The 18,420-nt window shown below is 40.7% G+C and overlaps 1 protein-coding gene across 15 annotated transcripts in view; it reads right to left on the reverse strand.

Moving 5' to 3' along the window:
- Window positions 1-18,420, reverse strand: part of ptprsa (protein tyrosine phosphatase receptor type Sa) — a 237,882-nt gene that overhangs the window by 42,727 nt on the left and 176,735 nt on the right. For 6 of the 15 annotated variants that reach the window (XM_019875182.1, XM_019875183.1, XM_019875180.1 and 3 more), the window contains 6 exons: window positions 17,240-17,376; window positions 16,972-17,116; window positions 9,994-10,314; window positions 7,822-8,015; window positions 6,706-6,732; window positions 5,648-5,765 (listed from right to left, as the gene is read on the reverse strand). In XM_019875182.1, coding sequence (XP_019730741.1) covers window positions 5,648-5,765; window positions 6,706-6,732; window positions 7,822-8,015; window positions 9,994-10,314; window positions 16,972-17,116; window positions 17,240-17,376 — 942 coding nt within the window. The remainder of the gene's footprint in view (window positions 1-5,647; window positions 5,766-6,705; window positions 6,733-7,821; window positions 8,016-9,993; window positions 10,315-16,971; window positions 17,117-17,239; window positions 17,377-18,420) is intronic. The other 9 variants (XM_019875190.1, XM_019875188.1, XM_019875194.1 and 6 more) reach the window with 2 other exon arrangements.

Consider the following 18,420-nt stretch of genomic DNA (forward strand, 5'->3'; position numbering starts at 1 on the left):
ATCTGGTGAAGTCACCAAGGTGGTCAAAATGCTCCTCTGTGGCAGAGCATCCAGGGTGGATGAGATCTACTCGGAGCTCCTAAAGGGTCTGGATGTTGTGGGGCTGGTCACGTTGATAAACCTCGACAACATCTCGTGAACATTGGGGACAGTGGCTCAGAATAGCCGACAATGGTGTTGGTCCCTCTTTTTAAAAAGGGGACCGGATTGTCTGTTCCAACTACGGAGGGATCACATTCCTCAGCCTTCCTGGAATGGTCTACTCAGTGTGCTAGAGAGGAGGGTCCGTCGGGAAGTCGAATCTCAAAATCTAGAGGAGCAGTGTGGTTTTTGTCCTGGCCGTGCAGTAGTGGATCAGCTCTACACACTCGGCAGGGTCCTTGAGGATGCATGGGACTTTGCCCAACAAGTCTACATACATGTGTTTTGTCGACTTGGAGAAGGGGTTAGACCGTGTAACGTGACTTCGGGGGGGGGGGGGGGAAATAAAAGGTATTGAACCCCCTGATATGGGCTGTTCGGTCCCTGTAACACCAATGTCAGAGTTTGCATTGTCGGCAGTAAGTCGGATTCATTTCCATTGACGACTGCACTCTGCCAAGGTTCCCCTTTGTCAATTCTGTTTCTAGGCTTTATGGACAACATCTCTGGGCGCAGCTGAGATTTGTTCGCCTCGGTATTACATCTCTGCTTCTTGCAGATGTGGTACTATTGGTTTCTTCAAGCCATGATCTTCAATTCTCAATGGAACAGTTCACAGCCGAGTGTGAAGCGGTTGGAATGAAAATCAGCACCTCGATATCTGAGACCATGGTCCTCAGTTGGGAAAGGGTCAAGTGCCCTCTCCGGGTCAGAGATGAGATCCTGCCAGATGTGGAGGAGTTCTGTCTCTGACATTGCACTTTTTATGATTCATTGTTAATTAATCAATTAATTAACATTAAGAGTTGAATGAATGCTGGAGGAAAACCCTCCAGCATTCATTCCCATGTTTTTAATTTCAACTTCGTTTTCATTTCTAAAAATTATTAGAGTAAAAAGTCTTTTAATGGACCGCAATAACTATGGTGAGTTACCTCAGGGTGAACATTGGTATTCTAAAATTTGCTGCATGTTTTAATGAACATATAAAGTGTGATACGGTTTTGATGTTGTGTGATTGTGTTTAGCTTTATGTGCGATGGGATGAATAAAGATGAATGATGAAGGTGACATAGGACAAAGAGCAATCTACCCCGAAGACAAATCCTGCAGTTAGAAATAAATATTTGCTTATGAGTGTGTTTGTGTGTATGTCAGTGTGCGTGTGTGCGTGTGTGTGTGTGTGTGTGTGTGTGTGTGTGTGTGTGTGTGTGTGTGTGAGATGTACATGAATAATAATTCTGGGGTTCTTAAGACCTTGATTGTCCCTTGGTGGTCATCGATCTACTTTCTGTACCGCTGTCACCAGCTCTCCGTAATGCCCAACTCGTCCCAATAATCATCTAGAATCCAACACACCTCCCTCCACTCCTCTGCATCCAATTCAGGTTCTCCTCTCTGGCTCAATCCTTTTTCGTGGGCTTCCTGGCACGTTTCCCATCAGGCCACAGTATTAACAGCCTGCTGCTGACACCCACTCAGCCTGATTGAGAAAGTAGGGATCATATTTCCTCCCACTTCCGCCTCTTCTTGCGATCGCTAGATGAACAGACTCTCATCAACTTAAATATATAGTGTAGACTAATTGCCGCAGTGCTCATCTGAAGTTGTACAACACAATGTTACATTATAGTTGTTCAGCTGTACAGTATGAACAGCTCAAGCATCTCAACCATCCTTGCACCATGCAGGTATGGCTCATTTGGCCAGAGCTCCAATTCTAAAATACTAATACCAGTCAGGAGGTTGCATTGTGCATGTGGACACATATAGATCCAGGGTGAAGGGTATTAGATATGTCTTAAACTGAACCTCAAAAAGGTCGAGACAAATCCATCAACCCTCTATCTTCAACTCCATTTGCTTTTAATGTTGTATTTCGCATGCAGAACAGCATATGGCCAGGGCTCGTGGATAAATTAAATTTGCAATGCAAGAAATGTCAAGGAGACGCAATTTGCACTGCATTACATATGGCATATTTCAAGCTGTTGAGCACAAGCCCTGAGATTTTCATGTACCATATTTTTTGGGACTATACGTCGCTGCGGAATATGATTTCTAATCATGGGAGCGTTCGGAGATATTCTCAGACACACACTGCTTCATTTCAATTGTTCGGAAATTCAGAGTGTTCAAAGGTGCATTTCAGTTATTCAGACTGCACCAAAATAACAACAACCAGAGCCCAGTGCATCAGGCAATACAAGGAAAGGAAACAGTTCCAGCATGAGCGGCCAATTACTTTACAACATACAGTAGGACACAGACGGAGTTTTGCAACATTTCTCAGATATCAGTTGCATTCAAGAAAGGCAAAGTAGTTTTTTCCAAGCTATTTTCACAACTTTAAATCGTTTATTATTATGTAGTAATAACGGACGAAGTGGGACGGACCAATAGCATTGATTTGTGAAAAAATATTAATGTGACCATATTTGGACATTGGGGATTTCCACCGGACACCTACAATATACAAGGTGCACTTGCGTAATTCAACATCATTAGCATCTAGCGAGGTATTGATATTTTACACACCTATATGGTATACATTGTTGCCAGGGTGCAGGGATGATGAGAGGGATGCAACCTCTCTGAATGCCTTAATTTAATCACACTGATGCTTTTAACCGGAGCAAAAATATCCAGGAAATGACCAAAGATACAACGAGTTAACCGGGGCTTGCATTTCAAGTCTGCTTCCTGCACTCCACATTGATGTGGTCACACCCTTTCCCATTCAAACTCACACTGACTGTGCATGCACCTCAAAACATCCGTTTACATGATGCAGCAACGGCATTGCGTCAGAAATTGGGAGTTAGTATGCTTTCAAGGTGCTACACTAGTTCTTTCTAAACTTATGACAGAGAGCCATCATGAAACCTACCCAAAATGTTAAAATGAAGAACATTTTGTCTTGACTCACACACACTGTTGGTGCTCAGTTAGAATGCTTGCTTGATATTTGTTTCTAATCCACGAGAGCCTGACTGCAACAAGTGGAAGACAAACCAGAAATCTGGTTCTGTAAATGTAAAGTCAATAATCAATTTCATGTAGCTTTTTGAAGATCTGGTACGGTCTGATATATTTAAGGTTGGAAACACTTTAAGTGTACATGCACAGAGATTTGTGTGAAGCAAGACATTGGACAGATTTTTTGGAAGCCCTGCTGCAGCCCATATGCAGGAATGTTAAGAATAGCATTCCGTATACAGGATGTCTAAACCAAATGAATTTGAATCATTAAACCCCTATGTAGGAACCAGATATAAAAAAATAACAGCTTCAAAAACATGTTGATGGCCTACCAACTACACCGCACAGTGCAGAGTTCAATTCAGGCTCCGGCCTTCCTGTGTGGAGTTTCCATGTTCTTCCCGTGCATGCATGGGTTTTCTCCGGGTATGCCGGTTTCCTCCCATACCCCCACCCCCCAAAAAACATGCACGCCAGCTATATGGGACACTCTAAATGCTCCCTAGATTTGATCGAGAGAGCAGATGGTTGTTTGTCTATGTGTGCCCTGCGATTGGCTGGCAATCAGTTTGAGGTGCACCCCAACTACTGCCCGAAGACAGCGGGGAGAGGCTCCAGCATGCCCCGTGACCCTTGTGAGGATAAGCAGATCAGAAAATGGATGGATAAAGCAGGGAGTTTTGAAATAATTTATCTTGGTCTTATATCTATGGTACCACAAAAAAAACATGGCTATCCTACAAGGGTGTGTAAACTTTTTACATCCGCTGCATCCCGTCATGCATTTTTAGAACTGATCCTATAAATACCCAACTAAATGTCTTGTTATTTATTTCTCTTTATTTGGTATCTGTAATATTTGCATTAATTTATACATCTGCAAATGTATAATGACAAATTATCCGAGTGCTAGCATATATTGGAACAAAGAAATTGTTTCAAAAAGGATGGATTAAATGACATATATGGGTTAGACTTGGCTTGCCTGTTTTTAATTTTTGACTCCTGACATCAACACAATTTCACACTTCAATCATAAAATAAAAAAATTTAAAAAAAGTGTTGTTTCCCTTTGAGGGAGAGTTTATATGTTCAGACTGGCACGTATCAGTGAACCGTCTCTAATGGAAGGATAGAGAGTGACACTTCTCACACATGCCCCCACTCACAGTGTCATAACCTCTTGGCACTTGCAACACATGAGAGCTGCCAGGAATTGTGGGTGGCAGTTTTGTGTTTGTGCACGTATGACACCTAACATTGATTTAAAGGACACATGCGCCTTTCACAATTTAATACTCAGATCTTCTCAAAACAAGTCTGTGCCATATTTTCCTCAAATACCACAAGGATCAAGTTCGATCAAACATCAAGACATAAAAGGTACACGTCTTATCTCTTTGCCGTGTTGATATCAACTCATTTCAGGGGCGGATCAGTCTCACACACGAGGCTACTCTTTAGGCTGACCTTTCATGTCATTGGTGGACAAATTTGGCATGGGGGCGGATATAATGTTAATTACTTGTTGTCAGTTAGTTGCTGTTATAAAACAGTGGAGCAAATGTACAGAAAAACTCACGAAAAGACTCCTTTTCAGTAAGAGGGAGATAACGATTTACTTGTTTAATTTCACACATCTTGTGTAGGCAGGTGCTCCAGAGATGTGCACACAAACATTGAAGAAAATTTACCGTAATATGTCTCCCCAAGGGTCTAGGTTTAGTCATCAAGGACAACAATGATGCTCTCATGTTGGCTTGATGTAATAAGTTACATACTGTAAAGCAGGCAGAAGTAACATGTAACTTTAGCTTTTGGTAGAGATATTGACCTTGCTAAATGCAACCCCCCCCCCCCCAAAAAAAACAAAAAAAAAAAAAAAAAACAACAACGAAACAACTTTTGCTTGAATTTGTAAAAGACCCTCACATGGTTTGAATAAATCCCATCAATTTCTTCTCTTCCGCTTCTCATCATTAGAGTCAAGGGTGACTTGAAGCTTATCCCAGCCAACGGAGGTATTGGTACAGACTGGACCGGTTGCTAGCAGGGCCCACAAATCAACCTTTTGCTGCATGTACTGTAAGCTTTTTGAAATCGGGGAGGAAGCCAGTGTACCAGGAGAAAACCTACACATGCACATGCAAATCAAACTCCAGACAGGAAGGCAGGACGCCAACAGAGAAGATTACATGATGTAAACGCAGTATGCCAAGGCAACTCCAAACGCATGGTAGTAACAACCAAAAGGTAGCTGACAAAGCAGCCTCTACTTTTTGGTTGTAAGATTTTGTCGATGCGGCTCTAAAGTTGTTAAACCAAAGAAGTAAATTCTAATAATAAAGTCGGCTCAAACGAAACCGTTAACTGCCTTTTAAATGCCATGGACTCTATGAGGTCGAAAAAAACCTCCATCAAAGTTGAGAACTTCAATAACATTTTTACCCACATTATTACAAATGAACCAAAATCAATAAACTCTGTGACAGACATTGTGGAATCGAGTTGTAGCTTCACTGACCTGCACCTTTGGTCACCACGAGTTTGGGTTTGCTCCGTGCTCCATCGCCTTTGGTGGTGTATGCCGCCACAGTGATGGAGTAAGTGGTATCTGGCTTGAGCCCGCCAATCACCATTTCCTAAAATAAGATGAAGACATACGGGCGAAATATTATATTAAGATTTTCACCTTTTCACTTTAACTTCGTACACCTCATATTGATTGATCGTCTACTGGTCTTTGCATTAAGTGTTACACATCCCGTGGGTATTTGAGGGGCAATCCATTCAGAAAATACCTTCCAGTTTCCAATATGGGAAAAGGATATTAGACGTGTAAATCGAAAGTACCGCATATCCCTTTAGATAGATGCTGGTCAATGATTTAACTTTGCCATAAATGCATTTCCACTACAGTAAATGGTCGCTTCAGTCTGAGATTTTAAATCAGCCATTGTGTTTCCTTTAGCTTTCTTGAAGGAAAGCCTTCTGATCAATTCTCATGAATCTTTCAAGAGAGTAGCCTTGAATGAATGAGGAATGAACTTTCTAACAGGGTGCCTGGCAGACAGACGGGTGAGGTCAATAAAAGTAAATGAGCTATAAGCACTGTGTGGCAATTTAAATGGTTTACGCACAATGCAGAAGAACCAGGGTTTGTACGGAAATCAGGATCATTAAACGGATGCTTCCGCGTTGAAAGGATCAATGCATGCATGTTGGGCAAAATTTACGGTTTCCGAATTCTGCCCAAAATAAAAGAGATAACACTCAAAAGAAGGGACCGCTATTGTTCTCAAGTATCACTAAAGAAACCAACACTCAAGCACAAGACACTATGTTTCAACAACACACAGCAAATATCACTTCAGGCACAATGGACAGTGGGTAGTACATCAGCTATTGACATTGAGTGTTTTTCCTTGGTTGAAAGACCAAGTATCCAGTTTTAAACCCTGACTTAGCATCCAAACTTATGAAGGATCGAAGTAGTTTGTAAAATCATGCCAGACTGATGGAATAGCCACTGTCTACATTTTCCCAACTTCACAAAGCACTCAAGTGGAACTTTGTACTCACATATTCAGCTGTATCGTCCGTTTCCCACTAACAACCCCCCGCCAAAGAGGAGAGTATGGGAGAGATTGCAATGTTTTTTTTTGTTTTTTTTTTTTAAAGGAGAGAGAGCAGAAAAGGAAGAAATAGGATTGTGAGAGATGGAAGCATTCAAGATTTGGGTGCAGAAAGTAGGTCACTTGTTTGTTTTTTTTATACCACAAGGGAAAAAAAGAAGAGAAAAGGTCTGCCTTTAGGGCATAACAATGTTTAACAATGTTATTCTAGTGCAGGAAAATCCACAAGCACCGCGAGAAGCGTTCAAGCCTTTTGTCATCATAAAAGGTAATTGCAGTAAAAATGTCCAATTTTGTCTGGACATTTTTTTTTAATAGGGCTGTTGGTATTAGACTGTAACTTAAAATGTTCAAAGTCATTGTAGTTTTATTGAATGTGAAGGCAGAAGTGTAAAGTTAGAGCTGTGTCTCATTTATGTACCAAAAAGGTCTTTATTTATTCCCAAATCACATCCCGTGGTTTCCACTCATGTTTTCATTTGGCTGGCTGATTGCGCCTGTACAGGTGTCACTTTGGTAGGCTTGAACTACTTAAAAAATAAAAATAAAAACATTCGCGCTGCCATGGGCGAGTCATTTGAAGTGAATCATCTTCATGCCAATTTTCCTTTTTCATCCAGAACTACAACAACAATCAGCAGTGCCTTTCTGTCCTTGCATTTGATTCAAGTGCACAATCATTTTACTGCAGATGTGGCCATGAACAAAGGGTCCAGAGATTCCTAATGAAAGCCATGAAGGAAATGTTGCAGAGAAAGATGAGCGAAGCTTTTGATTACAGTTTTTGTTATGGGAAGAGGGAGTTCAGAATATTGCAGTAATACGATGATATCCAAGCGGGAAGCGCACCCGGATGATTTGCCCAACTCCAGCAATATTTGCACGGTTGCTTTGCTGACCTAGATACAGTGTGTAGTGTGTGAAAAAATGCGCCTTACTTGTCACTCCTATTGAGTCAGTGAAAGTTTGTTGGTTGGACCATGATTGAAAAATAACTTCAAAGACACACCTTACGAAAGAATACGTAGTGCACAGCCACTTGGTATACTCAAGATGGTCTTACCTGGGCATCAGCCAGCATGACATCCTTGATGAGGGGCAGGCCCCTGGACTCTCCATTCTCCACACGAACATAGTGGACCTGATAGCCACGGATCTGACCGTGCTGCTTTCCGGGCATCACAGAACGCCACATCACCTTAAGTGCAGTGGAGTTTAAGACGTCCACCTCCACTCGCCTTGGAGGGCTGCCAGGAACTACAAGAAACATTTAAAATACACACGTACAATGGAAACTGTTTTAAAAATCAAACAAAAAATATTGAACCATTGAAAACTGAATCGAATAAAGACGGTCAATAGTTTCAGAAATATCCTTTGTCATCATTGTGTACAGTCGCTGTATAAATACCACGTCTGTGTCTTTTACAACATTGACAATAGGTTATTTTTATTTCTTGGGCATGCTGCGGTTGTCATCCTCTGCAAACACCAAGGCTTGTATGTGAAACCAACATAAGTGTGTCTAAACTTTCAGCTCTATCAGGGGTGTACAGAAGGCTCCAAGTGCTCTGGTAATAGAAGTGGAAAGGATTTGGGAGAAGCCAATGCCAGCCATCTGTCTGATTCTCATGTGCTGCGACAGGCTCACATCGAGCCGTTTATCTCTTTGATAGTTGAGTTGTAGCTTCTGTCATTTCGTTTCTGCTGACGGTACTTGTTTTACTCATTTCCTTTGCACACATTATTTTAGCTTCATCTGTCACTAACTTCAAGTTTATTAATTTGCTTATTTTATAATCTACATCATTTCACGTTTTGATGTGAACTGTCCTTCTGATGCCCAATGCAAGCCCAAAATGACCTGCATTCATTTGCCATGTCATTTGCCCTACCTTCATTTATTGTATCAAGTACCGGTAGTCTTTAAATATTCTGTTTTTGATGATCATAGATCATTGAACATATTTTGTACTTTATTTACCAAAAATCACGTTCACACTTGAGAGATGAGGTTCAGTGAAGCCAAACGATTTTGTAATTACCGTAATATTTGTTCATGTCACAATAAGAGGGGATAACTCTGATAACTGAGAGCTGTTGAATTTATGTACATTTTTTAAATATGACCAAACGAATTGAAATATTACTGGACATATCAAATCTCTGTCGGCGATAACTACATAATCAAGGTGCTGTGGATTGAAGTTATAGAAGTTGAGGGCAGCAACATTGATCATATTTTATTATAGGCCAGCTCCGGAAGCATTTGCTTCATAATCTGATTGACTGTGTCCAGCCCTCCTTTTGTTTTGTTGGATATTCTCTGGGTTCATCTGACTGCTACCATCCATGACTTTATGATCATGAATGCTGTCAATGATGACACACACTGACCACAGACGACACAAAAAAAAAAAAAAACCCGCACCCCCTGCCCAACGATTACATTACAGCGCACAACAGTCACCAGTCGCCTTCCCTCCTCCACATCTCCGTTTACGTCAGCCACCCTCCCCGGCGCCGAATATTCCCGGCCACATTTTGGTCCTAGTCTGTCTCTGGACATGCTCAAGGACACAAAAGTAAACATTTCTAATGAGAAAAGTAATTTCATTTCATTTCAAATTTAAAGGTTACTGTTGCTACCATAAACTTAGACAAATATGGCTTTGCAGGGGGAAATCAACCATAAGCGCTAAACGGTCTCGGCTGAGCAATGGGATTCCGTTCAAAAAGGATGGACGCATAGAGTTGGGAGAACCATGACACAATAAATGTGGTTAATAATGTTTAGAACGTGGTAATTGTGAATGAATCACGCAAACAAAAGTGTGATTAAAAGTGATTTCTTTCCATGAGCTTTCTATTACACATGCACATTAGTTTCATTGACTCTAAAATGCCCTTGGGTGTGAATGTGAGTCTGAATTATTGTTTGTCTATATGTGCCCTGCGATTGATCAGCGAACAGTCCAGGGTGTACCCACACCCTTATACACCACTCACCTGAAGTCAGCTGGATAGGCTCCAGCACACCTGCAACTCTACTACCCTTAGCGAGAGTAAGCGTTATCAAAGATAGATGGATGTGCAATGTGATTGGATTACATCACGAGATGTAGGGGCAATTTGTTCAGCAAGCTATCATTTATTTTTCCACGATCATCATTTTTGTGAATGCTCATTCAAACAAAGTGAATGCATGTTTACTACAAAACAGACATTTATGTACCGTCTTCATCGGTCCGGCAGATTAATGGCTCGCTTTCAGGGCCCGGCCCAACAACCGTGAAAGCAGACACAGTGATGCGATACGGGGTCCATTTATCCAACCGCTGCAGCAGCACCTGCTCTTCGGTGGCAGGCACGCTTGGCTCCTCCATTGATTCCACATCGCCGTTGATGCCCTCTGACTGTTCCACCACCTGGTAGCGCACCCTATACCCCGCCAGGAGACCATTCTGACTCTTCAGTGGCGGGGGGTGCCAACTTACCAGCAATGTGGTGGAGCTGGTGCTGCTACACTTAATGTCTTGAGGGGGGGCTGAGGGATCTGGTGAGGCGGATAGGACAGAAAGGAAAGCAGAGGGGAAAGAAAAAGGGGGTAGAGGACCAGGAGGATGGGCAAAGAGGGAAGGTGGGGTGAAAAACAAAAAATACAAAGATGGGAGAGATAAAGAAAATGAAAAAAAAGGAAAATATGAAACTTGGGTCATAAAACAATAAGAATAATTTAAACTAACAGAATTGAGGGAACAAACAAGGATGCAAAGTTTGGATTGAAACAAAATAAACAAAAAAATAATAATCAAGCAAATATGAACTTAAATGGACAGTGACAAAAACGTATGCTGTAATAATGAATCAAGATGCTTTAACTACCCTTTATATGTAAAAAGATCCCAAATTTCATTTGATCAGTTATTTAGTTTTTTGCACAAGATCTTTGTTTACTGAGGATGTGCTTGATATATGGGTGTTACTTCTTTGTGCAAGCCAGGGGTCTTGTTTTACCCATTATAAATAAAAATCTTTTTTCCCCCAAAAAATATTTTCCTCTGTCGATTTTTTTTTTTTTAAATTTGTCAACTTCCACATTACACTTGATACATTTTACTTGTAGCAAGCACTGAGAAAGCTTGTGTTTGGCCACGCAGCATTCCTTGCAGTGATAAAAATTTGGGATTATATGCGGTAAAGGACAATTTCCTATCTCTAGTGGTTTGTATAACCATTCACTTCTATCACTATACTGTGCACTGTTCATTATTACGTTGAATGTAAAAATCGTACAACTGCCAACACACAAAATAAATACAGGCAGAACTTAAATCATTCCACACACAAAAACTCAAATGGAATAAATCATGAACGTAAGAGGGATACAGGGAGATGACCTTCTATGTAACCCACGTCACTCAAAAAAAAAAAAAAAAGAAAAAAAAAACGAGTTAATTTGAAATAGGAACTCAATGGAAATCATGGGACAAATAGAATACTCCACAACCAGAAAAAAAAAACAAAAAAAAGGGGGGACGGGGAGAAATAATAACAAAAAGTGTCTGCATCATACGTACCTGGCTCCCACAAACACTACATTTTCACGACTTTCTTACCACCAGCCCTGGACTACAGCAAGTGCTTCCCTTCATTCAAGCCAGTTAGAGGGACAAACATCCAAGTGTTTTAGTCATGTACAGCATCTTCAATTTGAGGTGATGTGGACATCAATTTAGGACCCAATTTAGGAGCGCCAGAAGTTCCGCTTTTTGCTTTAGGCAGGGCTGCTTTAATACTCATGTGTTTTTGGGCTGGAGGGTCCACAAGACTGTGAGAGGGGAGGCTTGTCATGTTGGGGCGGGGGCAGGCACACAACACAAACACTCATTTGTTTATTGTTTAAATGAATCCCATTTCATAAAATGTGCCTATAAAACTTGATGAAGCTGTTATGTTAGCGAACATGACCAGGGCAAAGGAGAAATAACTCGTACTGATTGTAACTTGTATGTACTCATTCAAGGTTAATGATACTGTATCTGACTATGTTTTCACTTTTTGGAAGACAAGTCCATGAACGAATGCATGAAATAACAACCAGAGATTTGGGGCAATCAGAGACCCTCGTGGTACATAACAAATAGGTCAAGACCTCGCAATCCTTTCTCTGTGTCCAATGGGCTTATTTCCTTTCGGTCTTACAGGATTTGGAGCCTTTCAGCTTATTTCCACCACTTTTGTTGCATTTGCAGAACTACCCACGTCAACAATGATTGCTCAGTCCTCAGTCTTTGTGATAAAGTAAAGAGGCTGTGAATGTGAGAGAGCGCAAGCTATCGCTGTGCACAGGCCAGTTGGATGATGGTTTAAGACTGGCTGTGGCAGAGCTTTAATAAAGTGCATTACCCATGAACAAGACCAGCAGTAGGATTATGGATTCGAGAACTACACGAGAACCTCCGCTAATGCTTCACTTGAGGGTCTTTTGAAACTTCTCCAGAAGTTCCATGCCAAATAATTTGAGGTGTCTGCATTACTATTCTTCTCTTTGACTCTGACACCAGAGAACCAATCAAATCAAAGTACCGGTAGCTAAATGCCGGGAATGTGTTGTACAATTTTAGAAGTGTACAATTTAATCATCTGCTGCAAATTTGTCATGTTCACACAACACAGACAGATTTGGAGGTCACGAATTGACTGCTAACAGCTAGCGTTTGCGTTATTGCTATTTCACCTTAGAACTGTAGATGCTGGTATCGTACGTTTCAAGTGGTGGTTAACTGTCCGAACGAGTCAAGAAGAAGAAAGCTGTTTTAGCAGTCTGTGAACGCAGGATGGTAAATGAATATCTGCCATTGAACTGTGATGGAGTTTGGAAAATCGATTCTGAACTTGGAATACCATCAAATTCAATTTCTCAGACTAAGTGATTCATGCAAGCTTCATACAACCGGATTAACGCCTAACAAGATTTGATATCAGCCCAATTCAAATTTGAGTTGGCACACTCAGAATCAGGCTGAAACTGGCTTCATTTTCATAGTGTGTGTGGAGATGAACACTTCAGCTAAACTGGCCAGCATTGGATGCGTCACAAATAACCAAAGCATTTGTAATCAGCGAAAAAGCACATCTCACAGCCTGCATGGGAAATGTGTTCACATCAGCAGTGTCAATGAGCAGGATGGTCACATTTGGGCATCATTATAAAATTAATCTTCCTTGATTCCAAATGTCCATGCTGCATTTAAAACAAATGCTCCAATAGATCTAAAAACCTCTCGTAATTACAGTAAGTGGAAAGGCTAAACGGCTTGTTTGGCTAAATATGGAGGATTTAGAATCCACCGATTTAATTTGAGAGACAGAGCTCGACTGGCCACTGGCAGTTCCGAGGTATAATCTTAGCGCATGAAGCCTAACAATCCAAGGGGATGGGTCAGAGCTCATATAGCAAAGCATGAAATTAATTCTGAAGCTATGAAATGGGATTCCTATCTGTGACTTTGTGGCCCTGCAGTCCGCTAACACCTACTCCCAGGATCCAACTCATGCCCTATTACCATGTCTTAAAACTGGGTAAGAGCACGAGGGAGCCTGGGAGCCTGCCCGCTTCTCAAATTGTGGACCCGATCCAGCCTCGTCTGAACAGTCTCACAACAAATAGGCACAGGATCTGGGCTGACGATGACACCTGAACCCAAGAGGCCTTGCTGCTTCTGAACGAGGGCCACTTTTGTCAGTAATATTGGATCTATTTTATTCACTATCAAACAAACAGGACGCCCAAAGAGGCTATTTAAGTCCAAAGGTGAAAAGGCAATTAATAATGTAATTTACAACTGCATATTATCGACAAAGTGGTCCCCAGAACAATAGCCCTGGGTGATGCTGCAGTACTGAGCATAAAAATTAACAATACACAGTTATTTTCTATTCATATAACAGATATTGGACAATTACGTTTGACTTGTCTGTCTTTGTTTTTACTTCGTGGTGAAAGATTTCGGTCTGCCAGGGAATTGAGCTCCATATATACCCAGGTATATATATATTTTTTCTGCATTGCATGTCACTGACAATCGCACATCACTAGTCTAAACATGAAAGGTGGCCTACATTGTATCTTCTCGCAGGCTTGGATGCATAGAGGTACTACCATTTCTGACATGAATGGGAAGCCAATTAGCAGTGATATCAGAAATTAGCAGCAATATGATTTGACATACGAGCAAGTTACTACTAAAATGTGAGGTCTGAAAAGTAAAATAACAACCAGTTATCTCTGGGGGGATTTCGAGAAAGGCAGACTGAATCCCTACAACCACAAAGTCACTTACCTTCTGACATCCAAAAGATTTAATGTGTTGTCACCTATATTTTTTTTTTCGGTTTTAGACCGTGATTGCTCTGACCTACACAGTAAGATCCCAACGGGAATCCCTTGAGAGCTGAGTGTTGGCTCCCACATTCGCCCCTTTAACAATATTTCCTGAGAGAGTTCACAGGCAAAAGGCAGAACCGTAGAAGTGGAATGGATAGAAAAAGTAGAGAGGAGAACTAGAGAGGAAGAAATGAGCACTGATATGCAAATATAGGTGGAAAAAAAATGCTCAACACTTCAAATATGGACCAACACTCCCATGAACATTCTGGTTATCCTTTCTATCCACTGTAATCATGTATTGTGGAGAAACCTCGTTTTAAAAATCCTGTCTTGGACCATGATATGGGGCATTTTCAGCATCTACTGTATCTGGCACTATGCTTGCAACTGGCTGTGATAGACTTAACTGAAAAAAAAAAAACCAAATAAACAAGACACAGCAGCAGGCTACAGTTTGACACAATGTCAAACTAATATTCATTTGAATAACCCATAAATTAACGGAAAGTAACGAAAAGGACAAACTCAAAAACTTTTTTAAAAGACCCAAAATACGACGGAGGGGATGCAATGTTAGCAAGGCCATTCCAAGGAGAGCTTTGTTCCTTTTCACAGTGGAACAAGTGGCAAAAACAGAAAGGGGAGGTGGGCGGGTGGGGGAGGTTTTGAATAAGCTGATGTAGGATGGAGTGTGTATTCAGTTCAATAGGGTTGTGCTTTATATTTCAAGAATAAAAACACAGCTAAGGAAATAGCAGACAGTGACAGGTGATGATGGACACAAAGACACCCAAGAAACACCAAGTGAGGAATGGAGCTGGAAGAACAAAGTATATTTCCATGCCTAGAACGATCAACAATGCAATGATAGATTCATAAGAGCACCCCTGGGGGTAGGAGTGAGTGTCGCATGCAACTGGCGCTCTCCTCGTGAAGCTGCGCTGTCAGTGTAACTCTGCTGCTCAGAAAAAAAACAAAAACAAAAAAAAAACAAACAAACAAAAAAAATAACAGTGAGGTGGTAGCTTCAAAGTTCCGGTGCCCAGATTTTCGAGTGTGGGGCAGCCAACAAGTTGCACTGGTAGAAACAGAAAATGTGTTAAAGGCTGTCTTCTCCTTCACCATGGCTCTCCTATGCACCAGTAATTTTAGTATCACAAAAAGTGTTTAGGTGGGAAGTGGGCATTGATAGCTATATTTGAAAAAGAAAAATGGCCAGTCGACATTTGAGTGAAATCTAAGTTAACTTTGGCAACTGTCACAGAGGATCAACAGACCATTGCTTTTAATGTGACATAACAGATGTACAGTGGTACCTCTACTTATGAACATCTCTTCATATGAAATGTTCGAGTTACGAAACGTCTCAACAGGAAAATATTGCCTCTTGTTACGGAAGAAATTTCAAGATACGAAAGGTAAAAATACGGAGTGGGCTGCTACCCACAGCTCCGAGTTTCCTGAATGCAACATACTTATACTGTAGCTGCTCTGCCATTGGCTATTACCGAACATCATCCTGGCATCCAATTGGCTAAGAGGGACTTCTACATGGACTAAAGAGGGAAAAAAACAATGACGACGCAGTTAAAAGTTAAATGATATATGGGTGAATATCATTTTAATTCTTTACTCTATTCTTTGTTTTTTACATTATGCAGAAATCTCATTTATTGTGGAATAGTCTAATGGTAACATGTATTTGTTACATATTTTGATGCATTTTTGTGCTTTAGGAAACATTTATGTCTGAGTTTTGGGGAGGGGGGGGCTTGGAACGAATTAGGTCATTTACATGGAAAACGCGTCTCTACTTACAACATTTTTTAGTTAAGAAATTTCTTCCGGATCCAATTAATTTTGAAAGTATAGGTACCACTGTATAAGGATGCTTTGTCCTTCACTGATTAGGGATGGGCAGTGTTCATATTAACATTTTAAAGTGGGGTACTGTATTCCTGAAAATAATGTGCAGGGGGAAAAAAACAACAACCCTGAATTAAATCTGATCAAATTTGAAATAAAATCCAATTTTAAATCAAGAAAAGCGTCTGCTTTCAATTGGGATGGGTTCAGGGCAATGACAGCATTTAGGGAAATCAGCTCATCACGTTATTGCAAATTAAATATAAATTGTGTATATTCACAAAGGCCCTTAAATGGAAGCCTCTGCTCTATTTTTAGGATTTTGTATTTTCTTCTAATTGTAGACAGGAATTCAGGAATACATTTGGATGACAGTTTTTTTCTTTAGTGACCAAACTCCCAGAAATCATTCCCAATAGTAACCCAGTTCATAAGAGAACCTTGGTGGATTTAAAGCACAGGTGACATTTTTTGTGTCTTCGTGATATGGATTGAAGTGCACTTGCTCATTTCAAAACAAAATCAAAGAGAAAGAAAAGAAGAAACTTGAAACAGAACTGGCACATGTCAGCACACATACTGATTAAATGTTGAGCAGATTCCTATGCATCCGGAACCACAGCTATATCAGCCAGTAAGGTCATTCACACTGGAAAGGTCGTAAAACACTCAGTCTAGAGTCTAAATTCAGCCAAATGAATCAATTGCTAATTTACTGTACGTGTAAATGCACACAACGGTGAAACAAGTCAAATAAAAAAAAAAATATGAATCAACACAGCTCAGCTTTGAATCCTGTTATGTCTAAGAAGAAAACATCGTTCAAAATTGATGCAGAATTCAACACCAGAGAAAAGAACATTTACAATGCTTTTTTTTTTTTTTTTTGCATAGAGACAAATATTTGGTTAAGGAAGCAAAATGGAGCAGAAATATTGAAAAAAAGTTACATACTGGCTTGTAAAGTCTTCTGTGACATGTCGTTGGTGAACGCTCCAATACCCTTGTTGGAGATAGCTGCGAGGGAGAAGTGATACTCCGTGTTTGGCCGGAGACCTTCCACTATGTATGAGGATGTAGGTCCAAAAGTTTTCTTGATCTATGGCCAATGAGAAAATTTGTTGTCTTCATCATCATCATCATCAGCAGCAGCAGCAGCAGCAGGATCATCATCAATGATGAAATACGTACATCTTAGTCCCTGCATCACTGCAATGCTTACCTGAGAACCAAAATTCCCCTCCGTGTAGCGAAGTTCATAACTTATAATTCCTTCTTTGTCAAAGGCTGGCTCCCAGGTCAGTTCAATGCTGGTATCAGATACATCTCCAACTTGAAATTTGGATGGCTGGCCAGGAACTGCAATAAACGTTGGCCAACAATAAGGCATGCTATCAATTTGTAGATTGAGATCACAGTTAGTTTGATCACTATTTAAACGGGGAGTAAAGCATGTTTTTTAGTCTGTTGTGCATATTTAAATTTGTTTGGGAGACTTAGCATAGCTTCCTCCAAAGCGCATCCACATGGCTAAACAGTTGGTATAGTGTTCAAATGTCAAGTTTGGCAAACTCAAATTTAATGTGGCGCAGCCTTCGGAATTAAAGGACATTGTCGAAGAGGGAAAAAAATGATGTAGGGTGTCCGTTACCCAATAAAATAATCGATGGAATAATCGAGTCCAAAAAGATTTTTGTGACAGCCCTAATATATGATATTACCCGGCTCGCACAGATCAGCATAGACACCAATTTATTTGTTCCGATGTTTTCAATATTCAAACTTTTTTTTTTTTTTAGCCTTCCAACCCATCCACTAATCCTATTTTACATGGAACACATGTTCATGTTCATCTGCATTGTTTGAATATTGTGGGGGATATAATTAAAAAAAAAAAAAAGAATACTCCCACTTCATTTTCACTGTTCGCAGGTTGTACATCCAGTCCCCTCCATAACTTTTGGAACAACAATGTCAGTTCCGTTGTTTTTGTTGTATAGTGCAGAGATGAAAGTGGACTTTTCTGAAAATTCCGGAAAAAATAAATAAATAAATGTGTGTGTGTGTGTGTGTGTGTGTGTGTGTGTGTATGTGTGTGCGTGCGTGTGTGTGTGTGTGTGTGTGTGTTCACCACACACACACACACACACACACACACACACACACACACGCACGCACGCACGCACGCACGCACGCACGCACGCACGCACTTGGCCGATCAAGCATGAATTAGTTTACACAAAACGCAATTCAAATACTCGACATTCAATGATTAATCTTCCTTTTGTGTGCACACGTGTACCCTTTGTGGCTTCCGTTCGGGCCGAAATTTCGAAATCTCCAAGATATGGCGAGGCCATGAGAATGCGAGGCGAGGGTATTACTGTTGTGGCGACTCCACTC

The sequence above is a fragment of the Hippocampus comes genome, unplaced genomic scaffold (assembly GCF_001891065.2).
Source record: "Hippocampus comes isolate QL1 unplaced genomic scaffold, H_comes_QL1_v1.1 scaffold132, whole genome shotgun sequence".
Taxonomy (NCBI): domain Eukaryota; kingdom Metazoa; phylum Chordata; class Actinopteri; order Syngnathiformes; family Syngnathidae; genus Hippocampus; species Hippocampus comes.